The sequence below is a fragment of the Uloborus diversus genome, chromosome 4 (assembly GCF_026930045.1).
Source record: "Uloborus diversus isolate 005 chromosome 4, Udiv.v.3.1, whole genome shotgun sequence".
In the NCBI taxonomy this organism is placed as follows: Eukaryota; Metazoa; Arthropoda; class Arachnida; order Araneae; family Uloboridae; genus Uloborus; species Uloborus diversus.
In genome coordinates this window covers 52,379,453-52,400,890 of record NC_072734.1, presented here as the reverse complement: position 1 = coordinate 52,400,890, position 21,438 = coordinate 52,379,453, and the positions used below count along the sequence as shown (strand labels likewise).

General features: G+C 34.3%; 1 protein-coding gene across 2 annotated transcripts in view; it reads right to left on the bottom strand.

Moving 5' to 3' along the window:
- LOC129220396 (uncharacterized) overlaps positions 1 to 21,438 on the bottom strand; it is a 267,279-nt gene that overhangs the window by 14,148 nt on the left and 231,693 nt on the right. Inside the window, exons 1-2 of one of the 2 annotated variants that reach the window (XM_054854809.1) lie at positions 15,129 to 15,435; positions 510 to 565 (exon numbers count right to left, since the gene is read on the bottom strand). In XM_054854809.1, the coding sequence (XP_054710784.1) occupies positions 510 to 565; positions 15,129 to 15,231 (159 nt within the window). In that variant the 5' untranslated portion in view covers positions 15,232 to 15,435. Of the gene's footprint in view, positions 1 to 509; positions 566 to 15,128; positions 15,436 to 21,438 lie in introns of those variants that run through there. The other variant, XM_054854810.1, reaches the window with a different exon arrangement.

Genomic DNA, 21,438 nt, shown 5'->3' with positions numbered 1-21,438 from the left:
TTCCCTCTCATTCAGATAGACTCGTCTTAATTGGATGTTTGCCTATTCCATATCAACCATGGCCAGAGGGTATTCGCACTTTATTCTCGGAATTTTAAACTTTGGCTTTTAATTGTGTTATATTCGAATATAAGGAAACATTATGTCTCATAATATGAAGTATCAACTTTCTTGAAAAAAAAAATTACTTAAAAAAAATAATAGTTGCGTGTTGCGGATGTGATGGTCACGTCCGCAACATGTACAAATTATTATTTTTTAAACGCACTTTTTTTTCCAGAAAAGTTAATGATTCATATTTTGATACATAATGGTTCTTTATATTCGAAATTCGAATACATCATAATTAAAAGACAAAGTTTAAAATTCCGTGAATGAAATGCAAATTTTTGCGTAAAAATGTATCATTTGCGCTAATGGATTGAGAAATCTATAACTACTGTTCCTTTAGTGGTTTTAATTGACTTTTGCTCTTGAATACGAATTAAGAAACAAGAAGTTATACTTACTGGTAGCGTAACTTTATTTTCGACGCAGTCCAATAAACCAACGGGATCTGGAACCACTAAAAAATAAATAAAAGGGAATAATGCGATTAAAATTTTAATGACAAGGCTAGAGGGTACCATATCTAAAAATTTAAAAAATGTAAAAAATCTGAGGAACCAGCAATAAGACGAAAAAAAAAAAAAGTGAATTAAAATATATTAGTAATTAATTTGAAGGCTTAGAACTTGGACATAGAGCTATTTGAAAAGGGGAACAAATTATATTTTTAGTTACCCAAGCAAATGAGAAAGAGCTTTCCTTTCAATGAGGCAACTGACTTATATAAAATCTCAATAAAAAATGTATGCCACATAAAACTTTTCCGCGAAAGGGAGTTTTGTCCTCTCAACGCGTTCCTGTATTTTACATAAGACAATGAAAAGTATTGCAACAAAAGATTATGGGGTAGGGGGGGGGGCGATGATTATATTAGTTAACTCGCATTTGGAACATTGTGAAATTAGTAAGTGGAATGTGAGATTTAAAAAAAGAGAGAAAGAGAGAAAAAGACCAACAGAATTGAAATTTTACTTTTTTAATTTTATTCTTCGAAACAAGTCAAAGAAAAATACTTTTTCTGAAGAAAAAAAAAACCCCTGTTTTATAATTTTGTTTAACGTGGAGCTTACATGTGACTTAAAATGAAATCGTAGTGTGACTTAAAAACAATGAAATAAATAATTAAGAATTCCATTGAAAGCATATTTAAGTACTTAGAGATTACATATAATAACTCAAGGTCTATTACATCATGTTCACAATAAGTAGTATTTAGGGCGATGTTCATTAATATATTTTTTTCAATAAATTTGACCCCCTCCGAGTGTGTCACACTTAGCCTTTCTCCCACCCTTCCCCTGGTCGCAAACTGTAACAATTTCACTAAAGCCCCTCCCCCTCAAGGTGTGACAGTTATAGACAATCCCTAGCTTCTGATTAAATACTGTCTCTTACCTTCTTCTGAAACTTTCACTACAAGTGAGGCAGGGAGAAATAAAGGGATGTAAGTGCCAAATTTCAAAATTTGGAGATAACCAGTACAAATGGTAGGTGACCCTCGCCTCTGTTTTGGGGCAAGAGATGGTGCTAGCCCCAGGAGTGCTGTATATAGCAGCCCTGATAGGTGCTGCTATACAGCATGACTTTGAAAAACTTTACAATGAAAGCCTACCTAGGCCCGGAACTTAGAACGCGTTTTACTCAAAACTTGAAAATGTCCACTTACATCCCTTCTCACTGCCTCAAATAGTATAGGAAAGATTTTGCGAGGAGGCATGCTGCAATCAAATCGACTGTATAAAGAATGAATGAGTGAAACGAGTGTACTGTCTGTTCTCGAACTCCGCGACAAGCAGCTGCGAACGGTTTCAATTGAAAAAGGGGTGATGGTTTAAGGAAGCGCACTTCCCGATGCATTCAGTTTTTGCTTGCTCGTTACTTCGTTCTTTCTATCACCACTGTTTTGATAAAATCAGAAGAGACTGGCGCATGCGCAAATTCGAGTAAGGTTTCGCGTCAAAATATCGGACAGTAGTCTCCCTTAGGCTTTCAAATTAAAGCTCAAGCACGTTAACAATCTCAACAATCACGTGAAATAAAACATTAGTATGTTGTAGTTGGTTGGTTTATTTAATTTTAATGGCCCAAGAGCCCTTGAGGACTATACTGCGCCAAACGTTTTCTTTATGTAACATTATTTATATGAAGCCATGATATTGTAAGGGTAAACTTGTTTTGAGGTAAAAAGTATTAAACTTCAGTACTTTAAAATAAGTAGTAAAAAACATGTATATATTAAAAACATTTAAATGGATAAAACAATAGGTTGACAATAACCTTGGTTAACAAGAAGAGGACAAAATCACAGTTTGACGACACAAACACTAAATTAAAAAGGAGAAACCAATCTCCTGGAGGAAGGAGTACAAATTGCGATGAGGTGGGTCCCCCAGCAACTCCTTCAAAGATGGATCAGAATTATTAAAATACTTAAAACGAATTTGATTAAATTTAGGACAGTTACTTAAAATGTGTAACACTGTCTGATTTACATTACATGACATGCAAGTTGGAACTGGTTAACGACATAAGAGGTACTTGTGGGTGAATCTGGTATGACCAGTGCGTAGTCACGCTAATAGAACTTGTTCTCTCCTGGTAAGCTGCAATGATTTGAAACCTGCAGTCGAGGGCTGGATTGAATGTAATTTGTTTTGCGTTTCAAGATTCCAGTTCTGCTGCCAATGTGTGTTAAGACATTCACAAATGGCTTTTTTAATATCCTCGAAAGGAACACTGTCATCGGTTTGGATACTTGCAGCTCTGGCAGCCAAATCGGCTGCTTCATTACCGGCAATGCCCACGTGACCAGGGATCCAACAAAAGAGTACGTGAAAATTATTTTGGATAAGATTTTTGTATACATGATATGATTGATTGACTATGGGGTAGCTATTATTGTTGCAGTGAGCGATGACTTCCACTGAACTCTTGGAGTCAGTGTATACTATCCATTTTTGTTGATTAGACTGGGCTATTGATTGGAGAGATTTAAATATAGCTTTTATTTCTGAGGTAAACACTGAGCAAGATGGGTTTAGTTTTTCTGCGGTAACTTGATCGTTAATTATTGTAGCAAAGCCGACGTGATCGCTTGTGATCGATAGTATGTTGTAGAAAAACATGTATAGTTTTGTGTTCTTATAAGTCTTGTATGATAAGTGAAATTCATAAAAATATTTCTATGGTAGAATCCATGTCAATTCAAGAAATGCTGTAACATGATGGTCTCGGATTTTTTTGAATTTAACATATGTTAAAATTCAGGGGCGTAGCTAAGGGGGGGGGTTTTGGGGACAACCCCCCCCCCCGAAACGTTAGTCTCAAAAAAAAAAGAAAGAAAAAGAGGGAAGAGAAAGAAAAAAAAGAAGAAAAAGAAAAAAAATCAAAACGACTTTTTCCTGAGTAACAAAGGTCCAAAATTCATTTCGCTCCCCCCCCCCCCAATGCCATTGAAAATCTGCTCCATGTGTGACCCTCAAGCATAAAGACGCCTTCCTCTGCTGCGACAATTTTTTGATAATTGAGTGAAAGTTGACACTTCGCTTTAGAAATGAGATTGATTTGTTAAATCCACGTATATGCAGCCTTTGTTTGTCATTGATTCTGCAAATTGTTAAATATGTTTAATTTTATGAGCCGCGCAGTGGGAATATATACAGTCGAATCTGTATATTTCGAATTTCACATTAAAGAAAAAAATCGAGATAAAGACGTTTTGAAATACGGGGGCTTTAAGAGACTTTTTATAGAAATTTGAAATATGATGGTGAAAATTTGAAATCGATACTAAAGACAACGTTGGCTCTTGATTAAAATTCCTCTTTATTAGTTTTGTTAGGTATTTATTCTATTATTACATTATTTAGTGCTTTATTGAGAGTTTAAGGAATCATTTTGACAGTAAAAGAAACTTTAAGCATATCTTTTTCAAGAAGAAGTCTTTTATTGCTTTTTGGTCCCTGATTTTTTTATTTTTTTTTGGATTCATTATTTATGCTCTTGAGGTTAGCAATTGCAGCAAATCTAACTTGGTCAGTATTCTACAATTTTCCTTTTTTCATCACTTGAAAAAAACTTGTACTTTCTTTTCACGCCTATCATTTCGGTTTTCTAAGGAATCACAATTTTAAGAAAGAGAGCTACCAAAGAACAGTACTAATCCGGATAACAGAGTGAAATGGTTTTTAACTTGAATGATCTTTAAACATGAAATTGAAATGTTCATCTTAACATTTCAAACCTGTGAATTTCACCCCTTTACTCTTCTTCCAAGAAAGTGCGCGAAACGACTGTCCTTTGGTTAATCTTCCTGGAAAGCCTATTCGTGGAACGCTTGAAATGTTTTTGTTTGCTGCTTTAAAGATCATTTTGCTTTGAATCCGAAAATGATAGCTTAACCGGAATTCCTGACGATAGAGGTTTTTGTTGGTCTGATCTCGTGTGTGTCATAGGTCATAGTCAAAACTACCTTTGCTAACCAGAGTATCCTTTGCAATCACATTGATTTTTCATCCAGTATTTACTGCATATTCTTTTGGAAACGTACAGTCTGTTTAAAATAGTACATTCTAAGTGAAAGTTGTTGCATAATGAAGCGAGCAAGACCGATAACAAGCGTTTTTCAACCAAAAAAAAAAAAAAAATTAAAATGACGAAAAGGATTGCTCTATAAAGAGAAAGTTAACGTCGTCTGAAGAAAACGAAGTACAGTCTGCAAAGCAACATCAGTCCCATCGAACCCTTCTGAAGGTAATTTTATTTTAATTCAAAAGAAAAACTGCATAGCATTACATGAATAAAATGTTTAAAAACGAGATGAATCTAGATTATTTCTATTAGCTTGGTTCGGATTAAAAAGTAGAAAAAAAAAAAAAAAAAAAGACTTCTGTTTATAATACCCGAAAATTGCTGTTGCACTCTCAAATAGATATTTATGTAAATACTAAAGCGGCTAATAAAATTAAAACTAAAGACTTGAGAGGAGAACAGATGGTATGCATTTGAGCGAATAACTTTCTACCGCCTATATTTCTTCCCTAACTTTTTTTACTCAAATTTTATTAACTGCTTTAGATTTAGCATAAATGTAAATACATAAAAAGCAACATATAAATATAACGATATGAAAAGCAATTTTATTTTTTGTGGGTTATAATTCAAGAAGTCTTTTTTTATTTTATTTCATACTTTTAGTGCAAACCAAGTTAGTAAAAATAGTCTTTATAGTCTGACCACCGATGATATTGAAAGTCAAACATCCAATTTACAGGCAGAAATGGAAGTATCTATTAGCTTTCAGGGATGCCAGCTTTTGTAGATGTGTGTTAGCCTCTAAATTAAGCAGTCACACTGAAATGAACGGAACACGCTCATCAGATATTTGACTTCCCCTTGATTTGGAAAGACTGGTTTTGACAAGAAAATGCTAGAAAATTTCACTTTAAATTAAAGGAAAAAGAAAAAAAAGTCGAATTTTCCACAACATTAAAAAAATAAAAAATTCCTTGCTTTTGTTTTGTTTGACACAAGTATCGGAATAGGGTCACCCCCTTTCCAAAGTATGTAAGATACACCTCCCTCTCATTTCTTTAATACTAAAAAAAATATATATATATATATGTATATATATATATATATATATATATATATATATATATATATATATATATATATATATATATATATATATATATATATATATATATATATATATATATATATATATATATGTATAAAAGAAGAAACCCCCCCCCGAAAGTCGGGTCTAGCTACGCCCCTGTTAAATTCATAAAAAATTAAGAAGAACTTTTTTTTTGTTTTGCCCCCCCCCCCCAAAAAAAAAAAATCCTGGGTCGAGATGCAGTCCGCCAAAGATGGCGGTCCTGTCATGATTTCTCATTTGGGATTTCGTCAAAATCTTTAAAGTACATGATCTCAGGAACTGTAGAACATATTTTATTGCGGTTTATTTTATTTAAAAGGACATTTTTTTCTTGTTTAAAAACGTATGCAACATTTTGATTGCGAAAATTGAAAGTTATTTTAAAAGCCTTGCTTGAAATTAATTACAAATATTTTATTTGTTAACAAACATAAGATGGCAACATTTAAAAATTTTAAATCATTGAGATAATATTTCCGATCGTTTCCATACATTTAAAATCACGAGAAATACGCAGACGACAATCTATTACGATTTATCTTTCTAATTGTTGCATTAATAAAGCTATTTTTATTCGCAAAAAAAAAAAAAAAAAAAAAAAAATTAATTTGAATTTTGACATCTTGAATTCAAATTATGTTTTTCGCAATCACGAGTGTGTGTATGTAGGCGTGTGTGTTTGTGTGTGGGGGGTATATGTGTTTGTGTGCAGGGGTGCCCATCCCCCCAAGCTCAATGGCGCAAGTCCCCCCCCCCCCAATTTTTCGCTTTCGAATCGGGTGAAACATAACAGTTTTATAGTGTGCAATTTCCAGTCAAATTGACGGGGGGGGGGGGGGGGAAGCGCTAACAAATACCATTTGAACTGAAATATTGTTGGATAGTTGACTCACTTTGCCTTCCCAAATTTTACAACGTGGACCTTGAGTAAACAAATTTTGAGTGCCCCTGAATTTTGCAACACCTTATTTTTTTTCGAACGTATAAATAGTTACAGGGAGAGTGGATTCAACTTCCTAGTTTGGGATGGAGTCATTACTAGATGTATACAATATGAATCTTGAAACGGAAATTTATTTTGACTTAGATAGGGAGTCCGGGGGTTTCCCCCCGGGAAATTTTCGAAATTGTAGTTTTAAAACTAGTTTTAGACGATCTCTGGTGATGTTAGGGGGTTAAATGGTTAGGTGGCCCATTCCTGTAATTTTTCAATGATGAAACTTTAAAAGCGCAATTGTAGATAGTTTAACGTTGTGTTAAGGAGGGCTCTCCTTTGTTTTCATAAGTGTAGTTCTAAAAACGCAGTTTTTCGACTATCTGTAGAAATGTTAGGGAAAGAAGATATCCTAGAGCTCGCCCTAGGATAATTTTCAAAATTGAAGTGTTAAAAACGTTATCTATGGTTGGGGGAGAAAGCAGTTTTCTGAAATTGATGCTCTAAAATCGCAATTGTAGCTTGACCTTTGTGACGTTTAAGAAAAAGAGTTTTCGGAAGTTCTCCCGAAATTTTCTGGAAATTGAAGCCCTGAAAACCAATTTGAAGACGATTTTTCAATAATGTTGACTAAACGGAGGAGGGGGGAGGCACTTAAATTTTCGATTTTGTAGCTTTAAAAACACAGTTTTGAAAGATCTTGATAATGTTTGTGGAAGGTGAATTTTGGTGCCTTTCCCCCGGCAATTTTTTGAAATTTATATTCCAATAAAGCATTTCTAGGATTCTCTTTGGTCGTGTTAAGGAAAGAAGGGGGAATCAGAGGCTCTCTCCTATAATTTTTTCAAAATTGCAGTACTAGAAGCGCAGTTTTAGATGACTCATGATGATAAAGAGGGTAATTATTATGGCATTAGTGGGGGCGCTCTCCTGGAAGTTTTCCAAAATTAAAGTCGCATAGCCAAAAAAGATGGATCACACACACCGTGACAGACATTTTTCGAAAATCCTCAAAAATGGATTCAGCTATTGAGCACACATCGAAAATCAGAACTTGAGAATTTCAACAAATCAAATATCCTTCTACACATATCAGATACAGAAGAAAGTAAATATGGTTTACAACAAATAATTTAAACACCTGAAGAACACACTGTTCTACTTCCATCAGCAAAACCAACATCACTGAAAGTTTTAATAAAAATCGTCTCATGATAAATTGAAACAATCAGTTTAAAAATGGTAGAGAAGATGGAAGTAAAGTGAAATGAAAAATTTCTCATGTCGATTGGAGGGACAAAATATATGTTATTCGCAAACTTCAAAACTAGTTCTTAACGACTGTCAAGGTGCAAATGAATCAATGAAAGACTAGAGCATACTGGTCAGAATTATTACAAACAATAAAACATTTTAACCCCTCTTCCTCTCATCACTGTCACACTTATTCATCATGAAAAATTGTGCTACTTCCAGAAAATTTATAAAAAATTGAAAAGAAATCAAATCGTCTGATTCAGCTTTGAAACGCAAACCAACTCCATGCCGTCTGTGATGTTCCTTTCATTGAAAAAGAGACACAGTCATTAAATTTTGGAAAGTACCAGAGACATCGCATGGTCAAAAAAACGGGGAGGGGGGTTACGCTTTTGACGGCCCCTTAATTGTTTCAAACGCATGTTCCAATATGCAGAGAGAAAAGATTTGGCTTCTGGTTTAGCAGGGGTAGTTATATTACTAGACTTTTAGTACTAGCAATATAAATTTAAATCGTGATAATATTCAATCAGAATTAGGGGGTGTTGGAGGGCTAACTTCTTGAATTATTTTGAAATTAAAGACATAAAAACGCAGTTTTTAGACTATATTTTAAGTTTGGTAGGGAGGAGAGAGGAGGTGCAGGATAGCCTCTCCCGATATTTTTTCCAAATTTAAGTTCTAACACAATTGTACGTTATATTTAATTATGTTCAGAAATTGGGGTCCGGGGGATTTCCCCCGGAAATTTTCAAGATTGTTATTTGAAAAACATACTTTTAGACGATCTATGGTGATGTTAAGGAAAGAAGAGACTCGGGGTCATCGTTCTATAATTTTTCAAAATGCAAACTTCAAGCACGCATTCCCAATTGTGAATTATTTCTGATTGTGACAAGTAAAGGGGGGGGGGGAGGGGTCCGGGGTCTCTCCTCCTTGAAATATTTGAAAATTGTAGTTCGAAAAGTGCAGTTCGAAAAGAGCAGCTTTAGACGATCTATGGTGATGTTAAGTGAAATTAAAATGCGCCTCCCCTCGAAATTTTTTGAAATTTTGAAACCAAAAAAACGCGATTGAAGATTTTTTTTTTGTTTTTGTTTTTGTTTAAAATTTACTGCACCGCCAGTTTGTTATAATAAAAACTCCGAAAACGTAATTTAAGTCAACCATCGATGAAAAGGATTTGGGGGAGGGAGTTTTGAAGGGGCTCGCGATCAGAAATGTTTCGTAATTGAAGCACTGAAAGCGAGATTTAAGACATTTTTCGATGATGTTGGCAAGAGAGAGAGAAGGGGGGGGGGGGCATTCTCTTGAAAAAATTTTGATCTGTTGAAACCGCAGCTTTAGAAGATTATTGGTAATGTTAATGGGTGGAGAGATTCGGAGTCCTCCCCTGTCAAATTTTCAAAATTGAATTTCAATTAATGCAATCGTAGACGATTTTAAATATTGATAGAGGGGTAGAAGGTTTTGGAGATCTCACCAGAAAAAATTTCTGAATTGAAGCCTTAACAATGAATTTTTTCAGGATCTTCGGTGTTATTTGGGGGACGACAGTTTCGGGACAACCCAGGGAGTTTTTTTTAAATTAAAGTCCAAAAGACGAAATTTATTCGGCCTTAAATGATGATAAATGATAAATTTAGAGGATGTTTCTCGGAGGTTACGTTAGAAGCAAGCACTCTCACGGTTTTTTCGAAATTGCAATCCTAAATGCTCAGGAGTAGGCCATATTTAATGACGTTAGGGTAATGAATGGGTGTTGATAACGTTTTCCCGGGATTTTTCAAAACCCAAGTTTTAAAAACTCACTTCCAGACCAGCTTTGGGGGCGTAAAAAGAAGGGTTTGGAGTTCTCCACTCTTCCTTTGAGTTTGGCAACGTCCCTCTTTTCTTCATTGTAAATTTTAATTGTTGATAAACATATTGTGGTAATTTTTCTTCTAATTTTCCGCTGCCAAACACGGTTATTTGCTTGGATTTTCCATAAAAAAGTTTTCAACTTCCCGCCTAATATATTTGCTTTCTTGCAATACAAGCGTTTGCGGCCTTAGAAAAAGGACTTTTAACATCTTGAACGGATGTGGTAATTTTCTGCGATACCTTAGCTCTCTATTCCACTTCATTTTATTTTAAATATGCCACCTGCATCTCTTGATCAAGCTTTGATTTACTTACGATTTTTACATTCAAACATTTAGAACCTTTGGTGTTGTGAGTATTCGTTACAATACTTTGTATCTCTCTTTGCATTTAACTTTTTTTTTCCCTCTCTCCATTTCAAAATTCATTTAGGCGACCCATACATTTTTCTTCACTTAGCAATGATTTTTACGACAACATTTTTCATCAAAAAAAAAAAAAAACTTATGAGACAGTGAGAAGCAAAGGGATGCATGTGGACATTTTCACGTTTTGAGTAAAACGTGTTGAAAGATTAGCTCCTAGGTAGGCTTTTGTTGAAATTTTTTTTCTGAATCATGCTGCATAGCAGCAACTACCAGGGATATTAGTACCATCTCTTGACCCAAGAAAGAGAAGGAGGTTCACCTACCATATGTACTTATTTACCTCCAAATTTTTAATTTTGCCACTTACATCTTTTTTCTTCTCACTGCCTCATATATGGGAATGTTTCGGTAAACCCTATCCCATACGCTATCCTATTTATTTATGCTTTTTTTCTAAAAACTGAAGAACCATGAAGCATGGTTTTGCATAACCAGGGCCACCGAGAGACAAGGGCGTGCACCGTGTTAGTTTTGTCACCAGTCCTCCCTCACATTATGCTAATTTTAATCTGTGCACAATACTTTAATTTGAGCCAAGCCCATAGGTTTTCGACTAGGCAGACATACCCACTCTGCGGCCTAGTGAAGAGTGGACTGTACTGATTTTTTTTTTTTTTTTTTTGCATTACTAAGAATGTTTGAAGCGTACATTTCCGCGGCCCTTACTTAGATACTCTTAATCAAAGAGAATCATGGATGTTCGTAAATTTTATTTTAAGATTACATTTTCTATTCAAATTTTACTGAAAAATACTTTTTGTCACTAATATTTCAATTGTTCATTTTATAATAACTATTTTAATTTAAAAAAACAACAAAGAGTTTCCCTTTTTCTTCGTTAGTGTCACTGCTAAAAGAAAATTGGCGGCCCCACTTCTGAAAAACGGGGAAGGGGGGGGGGGGGTTGCTACATCGACAGCCCTGAAGAGTACGTGAAAAAGGTATTATTAATGTATCTATTTCTTGTTGAATGTGTTTAAATATTTTTTCTTTCCAAAATTCAAAATTTCATTTTCTAAAGAAAAAAAAAAAAAACCTTCTGAAAAAAAAATCCCCCCCCCAAAAATTTTGATGGCGCAACTTGCGCCATAATCCCCTTCTGTGGGCACCCCTGATTTGTGTGTAGGGGGTATGTGTATGTGTGTGTAGGCATGTGTGTTTGTGTCTGTGCGCAGGCATGAGTGGGTAGTCGTGTGTATGGATGTGTGTGGGGGGGGGGGAGGTATGTGTATGGTGTGTAGGCATGTGTGTTTGTGTCTGTGTGCAGGCATGAATGTGTGGGTAGTTGTGTGTATGTGTTTGTGTGTGTATGTGTAGGTATCTGTATGTGTTTGTGTGTGTATATGTAGGTGTATGTGTGTGTTTGTATGTGTGTGTGCATGTGTGTAGTTGTGTATGTGTGTGTAGGACATGGATGCAACCTGGGGACGGCTTTCGCTAGAGGAGCAGCATCGTGAGGACCCGGTCGACGGTGATGGTGCGGAGGGTGGCGGTGGGAAAATAAAATGATAGGACATCAAAACAGTCAAATGAAAGCAATAAGCAATCGTGATTGCTAAAAAAAAAACACCTCTTGGAGCGATTGGCGTCAAAATTGAACCAAAGCCTGTTTACATATGGATTCACATTTATTCCAAATTTCGTCCAGAACGTAGCATTACTTCTTGAGATAGGATACTCACAATGGAAAAAGAGAACGTTCGATTGCGCCACCCCCTTTTCAGCTGTTCACACCAAAATAAAATCAGCTCTTATACCCACTAAGGGCTACTTGTCGAAAAAATTTTGTTTGATTCCGTTCGTTATTTCTTGAGATACAGCAGTCACAATTGACGACAAAAAAGTTCTATAACTCAACCCCCGTTTGAGCTATTGACACCAAAATTGAATCAACACCTGCTCCTGTTAGTGGTAACATGTGGACCAAATTTTGTTTGATTCCGCCAGTTATTTCCTGAGGAATAGCAAGCACGCGTAACTCAAAAAACGTCCCATTGCTCCACCCCCCTTGGAGGAATTCGTGCCAAAAACCAATGGGCACAAGTTCACATAGGGGCACATATAAAGTACCAAATTTCGTTCGATTTCATACGGTAGTTTTTGCTGTAGAGCGGCCGCAAAAAACTGGTCACACACAGACGTGACACACACACGGACACACACACACACATACATACATACACATACACAGAAAGACAGACATTTTCCAAAAATTGTCGAAATGGACTAAGCACACCTCAAAACGTTCGAATCCGTCAAAATTCGAAATTTGAAAATTTGCACGAATCCAATACTTTCTTCTATATACAGTAAACTCCCGATTATCCGCGGAATTGGGTGGCACAAGTGCCGCGGATAATAAAAATCGCGGATAACGGCAAAAAGACTAAAATGGGGGACAAATCGGGTAAAAATTGTCCTATCTCAAATTCTTAACTGTATTGATGCATAACACTTTCTGCAAACAGTGAAAATATATATAGAGTACAGTACAAATGTCTTGTATTTTTGCACAACCGAACTTAACATCAATAACAAACAAGTGTATGTACGATGAAGAACGCACAAAAATAATAATAATAATAATAATAAAATTTAAATCAAATCAATCAATCAAACAAAAACAACTGAGTGTAAATTTACAATTTTTCAAAAAAAAAAAAAAAAAAAACAGCCACTGGTATTTGCTTTTTACTGCGAAAATACATGTTCGTGATTGTTGATTGATTCGCGGATAATCCGCCCCGCGGATAAACCGCTCGCGGATAATCGGGAGTCTACTGTATTAGATATAGAAGAAAGTAAAAATGAGGGTTTTTAAGGAACTCCTTACGTAATTGCCACCCAAACCTGAAAATTCAAATTTATTTTCCCGCAGCAAGTGGCCAGAAAACACTTTCAATTCAGTCATATAGCGAAACTTTCATTTAGAGTCGCCATTTTATTCAGGATATGAAATTTAGTGAGAACAAGATGGCATTGCGCTTAACGATTCTTTCGGCGCTACGCTGAAAGGTTGCGTGTTGAAATACAGCGAATCGGCTGGAGACCGCGTTCTAGTTTTCATAAAAAATAAAGCTCCTGGATAAAGTAGAGACTCAAAATGAAAATTTCGCTATATAACTTAATTAAAAGAGTTTTCTGGTCACTTGTCGCGAAATGTTTTTTTGAATTTTCGGGTCTGCAAAGAGTTTTCTGCTGTGAAGAGTTCCTTTAAAACCCTCATTTTTTCAAATGCCTCTAATATCTGTTAAACGAAAAAGTGGAAGCTATCCTTTTCAGTGAACGTAGTGCTCAATGGTAGTAATAAACTGTAAAAAAAAAATGAAAATTTTTGAAATTGACATATTTGAGAAAAATCAAAAACATTATTTTAAACTTTTTTTTTTCAAAAGACTGTGGAAAACACAAAATTAAAGCACCTACTTCAAAATGTTGCATATGTTTTTAAACAAGAGAAAATATCCTTTTAAATAAAACAAACCGCAACAAAATATGTTCTACTTCTACTGTTCCTGAGACAATGTACCGTAAATATTTTGACGAAAATCTTAAGTGAGAAATCATGACAGGAGCGCCATCTTTGGCGGCCTGTATCTCGGCCCAGAAATTTTTTTGGGGGAAAAAACGTATTTTTAAATTTTTTAATGAATTTTAACATATGTTAAATTTAAATAAAACAGAGACCATCATGTTACAGCCCTTGTTGAATTGACATGGATTCTACCTACATTATAAATAACTATTTTTTGGGATACAAGAGCAATACGGAAATAAAAAACGGTATGCACTATAGAACCCAGTATGTATATGTTTTAGATTATCGGAAATTTTGGTTAACCGCTTAAAATACTCTTTTGCACCGAAAAAGCCGCTTAAACCTTACGCCACCCCACCCTTTGTGCTTTGCATTATAATGCATTTATAACTGATTATTACAATTCCATATGCTATATACATAAATCGAACATTTACAGCATTATAATAGATTACGTGACTGCACAATGATTAAAGAAGAAAATACACATTTTTCTACAGTGCTTTTGTAGGATACTGTATAAAATGAGCTGTTAATTACTTTGATACGAATACCGCAGTATAACTGGCACAGACAGATGCATTTTGTAAGAGGCGGCGGAATAAAAATAAAATTTCAAGAAAGGGGATATAATTTAAACCAGAAAAATAAATGTCAAAGATTTCTAAACATTCTTTCGGATTAACAATATGAATTAGACATTATAGGGGCTATATTGCAGTATAACCAACATAACCAGGATATCCAATGGATTTTCTTGCAAAAATGCCGAAAACTTAGAAAATGATTCTTTAAGGTAAAATAGAGGCATGAGTCTCGTTGATTAATTTCGGGATTGTTTTATTGTAATTTCAAGAATGAAAACAATTACATTCTACAAAACAATGTAATTTAGTCGTACTTATATTAAGTTACAAAGTAAAAACTACGTATTAGTAAAATTAAATTGTTGTGAAAATTGAGGGGCGCGATATTTTGTTTACGAGAAGAGTGGACAGAAAATACATAAAGTGTGATTTTCACCGTAATACAGGTCCACTGTATAAGACAGGTCTAATACAGTCAAACCTCGTTATATCAAACTCAACGGGAGCTTTAAAATTAATTCGTCTTAACTGTAGTTCGTCTTATCCGAAAACCAATAAATAGCATTATTTATAAATGCAATCGAAATCACAAAATATGTAGTACGTCTTAGCAATAATTCGCTTTGAGCGTGTTCGAAACAACGAAGTTTGGGTGTATTATCATAATTTTAACACTACGAAAATTTTTCTACATTAGATTGTGCAATGAAACTAATTAGAAAAAATGAAACTAAATAATTATACTTACAACATTGTCTCGATATTTCTGCGGCGAAGTCATATTCTTGGCAACAACACAGTTGAAGCACACCAAGAAAACAGAACAAAATTTTAATTCCACAGAGCCACATAGCTGGCAACTACTCCAAATGTTTCAAATACGAACAGTTAGAAAACTTACTAAGTATATATACAAACAAACACATGTGCTAAATACGAAAAGGGAAAGAAGCTTAAGACATAATTCCGAAATTAATTGACTGGAATTATTCCTCTCCTGACTTTAAAAGAATCATTTTCCGGTTTTTCGGCATTTTGGCAAGAAAATCCGTCGGATTTGCTGGTTATGTATCACTTTAATTCGGCATGTCCCATAAACTAAGCTCAGTGAATAGTGAAAGTCTTTTGAAATTCCCAGCTCCTAACCGCGTTTAATTGAAGTCGTTATTTTTACTGCTGCGAATCTGACAGAAAATCAATTGTTTCCGAGAAAGATAAATTTCTCGCTTTTAATGCCCAGAAAGTAATTACCGAAGGGATAATAATTGCTGATTTCAATTGAGAACATTAAGTTAAATCTTCAGTCAATGTGTCATTACGGGGATTATAATTCTATTAATTTAAACATGGTACTCTAAATAAGGAGTAAATGTTTTGTTGAGTATGTTTGCATAGTTTTCTGTAAAACAAGATGATTTGCTGAACTTGCTTAAAAATACATTTATAAAATCAGAATGCTATTAGACCATTCCACCGTCACTTGCAGGACAATCCGTCTCGATAATTTCACCAATATTTTATTGTATATCTTAATACAAGGTCCGGCTCTTAATTTCTTGGACTGAGGTACACGTAACTGTAAGAGAACGAAAAGCCGGAAGATGGTGCTAATGATTGCATATTGAAGAATGTTTTCTTGTGCCTAAAAGTAAGTGATTTTCGTGGAAAGGCGCATTAAAACGTAGCTCTTCAATTCCTGTTGTCACCATAATGCGAACTTTTTCAATTGCTTCCACCCTGGAGTGTGCATACGGACTGCGGCCACCCTGTGTGTGGATCCTCATCGACGCTTTTACGCCCATTACTAAAGTGTTTAAAATCATTCAAAAGTTCAAGTGAACTTGTTTCAACATTTCATATGTTTCTGCAGCTGTCTTGCACCATTTGAAGCAAAACTTAATGTTAATTCATTGCTCCCTTTTCACTTCGACGACAAGAATTTGGGAGCTACGTTTTAATACACTTTTCCCCGAGAACCACTTACTTTAGAATGACGCCGATTGCACAGCACATGCGCAAGAAAACGCTTTTCAATATGAAATAATTAACTCCATCTTGGAGCTTTTCGTTTTCCTGCAGTTACGTCAGTCCTGGAAATTAATCGCGGCACCATGTATTTTGATTGAACTTAGCACTTCCTTAAATCTTTACATTTGATAACAAGATGCTCCTGACACAGTATTACTTTTATTAAATAACTTTGTTGCTTGAAATTTAACTCATTTGCATGCGTCACGTACGGGACATCGAAAGTCAACATCTTGTTGTTTGCTGTATGCAGTACTTAATATTTTTGCTCTATTAATGTAGCAATGATAAAACAAGTTGTATGTTTTAATAGTTAAGGTTCCAACGTAAAGGAAACTTATCTCATTTTTGGTGAGAAATGATTATTTAAACCGTTGAAAAAATATGTGTATGGCCACATTCCACTGAAAGAGGTAATTTTGTCCCGCACGTGGCGGTTCCTATATTTCATAAAAAAAAAGAAATAATTTTGAAAGGTATTGACGAAATTTTTTGCCCAAGAAGTCCCATATACGTTTATGATTTCTTAAGCAACAAAATTCTTTTAATTACTGTTTTAAATTACTATTATTTTTAATGATATGTATGAAGCGTCACGTACGGGACAAAGTGCCCGTTTTCCCTGGAATGGGGCTATTTAATATGGGAAGTGAAATATGGAAATGAGGTGTCCTCGCCGAGACCTTTCGAAAAAAAAAAGTTCGAATCGGACTATTCACTCAAAAGTTTTTAGGGGGGGGGGGCAGACAGACATTTTTTTCCCCATCTCAATACCCTACTTTCCAATTTTTAATTTTTCGATCTTTAATAAATTATTTTATTTATTTTTGACTGTTTTTTGTTTTTTCGCGATATTTTTAAGATGCATTAAGCCTGTTTTCATGCTTTTTTCTTCTTTCTCTGGCTTTTACTGGGAAAGTAGACTAAAAAAAAAAAAAAAAAAAAAAAAAATCCATCAGCAACTAACATTCATTTGAATTTTGGCTTCTGGAATTTAAATTATGTTTTTTGCAATCACGAATTGCGATAGGACCCTACTCGTTGAGTTTCTTGTTTCTAGAAGTGGAATGGAATGGGAATGACCGAAAAATTTACACCCGTCATATGACAGGTGATTTTCTACAATAGGTAATACGAGACTTATCCAAAAAAAAAAAAAAAAAAAGAGGTGATTAGGATGCGGTAATAAAGATAGAGATTTTATGGCCAATATCCACTAGTACACTTATTATAAAGATTGTTCACAGCGTATAACGTTCCGCATTTTTTATTTCTAATCATTCTTAAATGACGGGAATTAGTAATCTTGAAATTTTGTATTTAGATGAAGTTTTGCTGTTTAAGTTCATCTACATAGGTGTTTTTCCCTGAAAAAACGTAATTTTAGGCAAAACATCCAATTTTTAATGTCAAATCTGCTTAAATTTCGCCCTTAAAAAAAAAAAAAAAAAAAAAAAAAAAAAAAAAAAAAAGAGAGAGAGATTAAAATCAAACTGTAGACGATTTGCAACTGCGACGAAAAGCTTCGCTTTCTAAATAAATCTATACATATAATAAAATAAGATGTTTATGTGTGTGTGTGTGGCGCGCTTCCCGGGAAAACGGTAAGGCCTAGAATGATGAAATTCGGTATACAGGTACAGTGTTTGCCGAAGATGTGCACCTCGGGCTTCGATTTTTGATCTTTTAATTAGGAAAAAAGTTATTTAATGTTTTATGTGTTTTTTTGCACTTTTTAGTACTTTTTACCTCACAGATCCCGAACCAATCGCACCACACAAATATTTTTTGTATTATAGTGTAGAAAATTTAATTTTTAATATGATGAATGAAAAATTTTGAAGATTGAGCAATTTTTGTAATTTTTATGAATTTTTGAAAAAACCTTTAATTTGCATTTTTTCCTGGATTTTATTTTTTTCTAATATCATCCTGCAAGAAGAATCAAAGCCTCATTTCCAAAATTTAAAATGGTAATAGTAAAAACATTTTGCTCTCTTCAGAAAAAAAAAGTTCTTAAAATTCGCAATATACTATATATTTTTTTTACAATTTTTTTTAATGCTGAACACATCATGTCTTTTCTCACGCATCGGTGGAGAAAAAGCGTTCTTCAATCTTTTATGCCTGTGACGTCACTACTTGGATTTCGATTCGATATATACGATGGAATCTTAATCGCAAGCAATGTTTGTTTGTTTTTTTACTATATAGCTTACTTCTACATTTTATGACGTGATGACCACGTGTTTTCCCGGCAGCGCTTGCTTTTTTTTTTTCCTTTTTTTTCCTTTTATTTAGGGATTGCATTTATTTCTTTTTCCATTCTCTCCCCCCCCCCCTCCGCCCAAGCTGGAACTTTTGCTGTATCTATATTACGTTACATTTCATAGTTGTGCGAATTTAATTCAATAAAAAGAGCGAGATTTTTTTTATCTTTGTCAAACGCTACTTTTTGCACACTACGGGGAATTCGAGCTTTTTTTTTTTGCTCTATTTAAATAAAAAATGCGGTTTTTTAGTGATCTTCGTTTTATTAGGAAATGGGCGGGGAGGTTAAAATAAATAGAGATGGATGAGAAAATTAAGAGATAGATCGTAAAGGTAGATAGCCTCCGAAGGCGGCAATCTTGGCGTAAAAATGTGAATGGCACAAAAAAAGATAGAAATGGATTGATTAATACTGCTGCCAAATTTATTTTATCAGCCGCCAAAGGCGGCAAGCTTGAAGTAAAAAGGTAAATGACAAGTTAGCCAAACAGCCGCCGTAGGTGGCTGTTTGCATAGAAAGGTGAATGGCATAAGGCGAACCAGCTGGTCGCCGCAGGCGGCTAGTTAATAATAACCGTTGTTATGACAATCTGAAAAATCATAGCAACACCAGTTTTGGTTACGTGAGGATTAGCAATTCGTGATTTCTCAAAAAGAAAAAATATATATATAGTGCTCTGTACCTCCCAAGTGAAGATAGGTAAAATTTTATTGAAATTATGTATCTCTTTGGATTGTAGTTTTCCCCTGCCCCACTAAATCTCAATGGCTCGTATTTGAAAAGGAAACTTGTAATGAAGTCACTGACATTGATTCTGTTTTATTGCGATAACATTAATCTTTGAAACGAGGACACGTGTCTTCTGCAATCACAGAAATATTTGGTTCTACTTTTACAGCAAGAAATTTATCTTTGTGGTAATTAATAAGATGATTTGGCCAGCCACGCGGAATGCAAGGGTTGTTAACTATGTACAAGGGGGGGGGGACTAAAAGATAAAACTTTGGAAATTCTTTTGTCGCCACTTGTGTAGTTTCAAAAACAAGGAAATAATCAATTACTTCAAAACCTCCCGAAGGGCTAAATTTACTGAAAGTGAAATTTGAACTTCTTTCAGATTCAACCGTTTTTTCCTTTATTTTTTTGGTTAAAATGTGTTGGAAAATGCAAAGCACAGATAAGCTCACTGATAAAATAAAAAATGTATGTAAAAATTCCAGCCTGTGTTGCACAGCTGAAAACAAAACTCGTCCCAAATCTATAAAATTACATTTTGCTTCAGGTTTCTAATCACGTTTCAAGATCATTCAATAGATTCAGAGGCCAGAAAAATATCACTTCCAGAAAGGATGATTGGAGTAAAAAGGACAAAACATGTTCGATAAAAGAGAGTTTATGAATTGTTTGCATTATTTGCCGTTCTACTACGTTCTTTTTCCATGATTATGCAACACACGGAGACGGAGAGCGCCTTAGCTACAATCCTAGGGCTTGATCACTGGGTCAAATAAATAACTTAATAAGGGTTACGGTGAGGGATGAGAGGTAAAATATAGATAACCTAGTACAAATTGTGTGCAAATGTTGAAAAAAAAAATACTTGCATTTATATGTACGTGTTTGTATAAACTGAAACAGTTGAGTGTTTTTATAATTAATGAAAACTTTAAGCGATTCAAGCTTAAAAAATATCGTTCAAGTGCTGCAGAAAAAAGTAATCCATGAAGGTTGTAAATTCTTTTTATTTATTTCTCTATTTTTATTATTTATTTATTTATTATTTTGAAGTGAAACATCTTATACGGGAGCTTGGAAATTCTGATCCGCAAGATTTATTGGAAGGCCCCTAAGCTATAACTTTTTGCAGGACAGAAATAACGTAGTTGTTTTCAATTGTTGCCGGAAACAAAGAAAAATAATAGTTATTGTTGAGGGTTTAGCTTTTGTTAATAAATTGAACAAATTAATTTCAAGGCTTAAAATTTTCATTAATTATGTTTTATAATACGCTTAAAGTTTTTATTAATTATGTTCATATAATAATCAGCGTATATCATTCATATGCGCTTAAAGTTTTTATTAATTATGTTTTTAAAATTAATGAAAACTTTAAGCGATTTCAAGCTTAAAAAATATCGTTCAAGTGCTGCAGAAAAAAGTAATCCATCAAGGTTGTAAATTCTTTTCATTTCTTTCTTTATTTTTATTATTTATTTATTTATTTATTTTGAAGTGAAACATCTTATACGAGAGCTTGGAAATTCTGATCCGCAAGATTTATTTAAAGGCCCCTAAGCTATAACTTTTTGCGGGACAGAAGTAACGTAGTTGTTTTCAATTGTTGCCGGAAACAAAGAAAAATAATAGTTATTCTAGAGGGTTTAGCTTCTGTTAATAAATTGAACAAATTAATTTCAAGACTGAAATTAAGCAGGCATATAATTCAAGTCAAGTCATCAATTTAAAAGATCCACATTGCTTAAAGTTCTCAAAAGGTCTGGTGGTCCACCACGCTCATTTGGAATAAAATAGCTACCGCCATTTTTTCCCCACTCAAATACCCCCCCCCCCTCAAAGTATTGTTTGCGTTAACGTGATGTTATATAGAAAAGTACTGAAAACAAAATATTCGTACATCATTTAAAGCTCAATTTCTTCCGAAACTATGACGTACATTTCAATATTAAACATCAGAACACAATTATACGAAGTAAACTATTCAACAGCCGACAAGAAACTCAATTTTAACTATAACTGC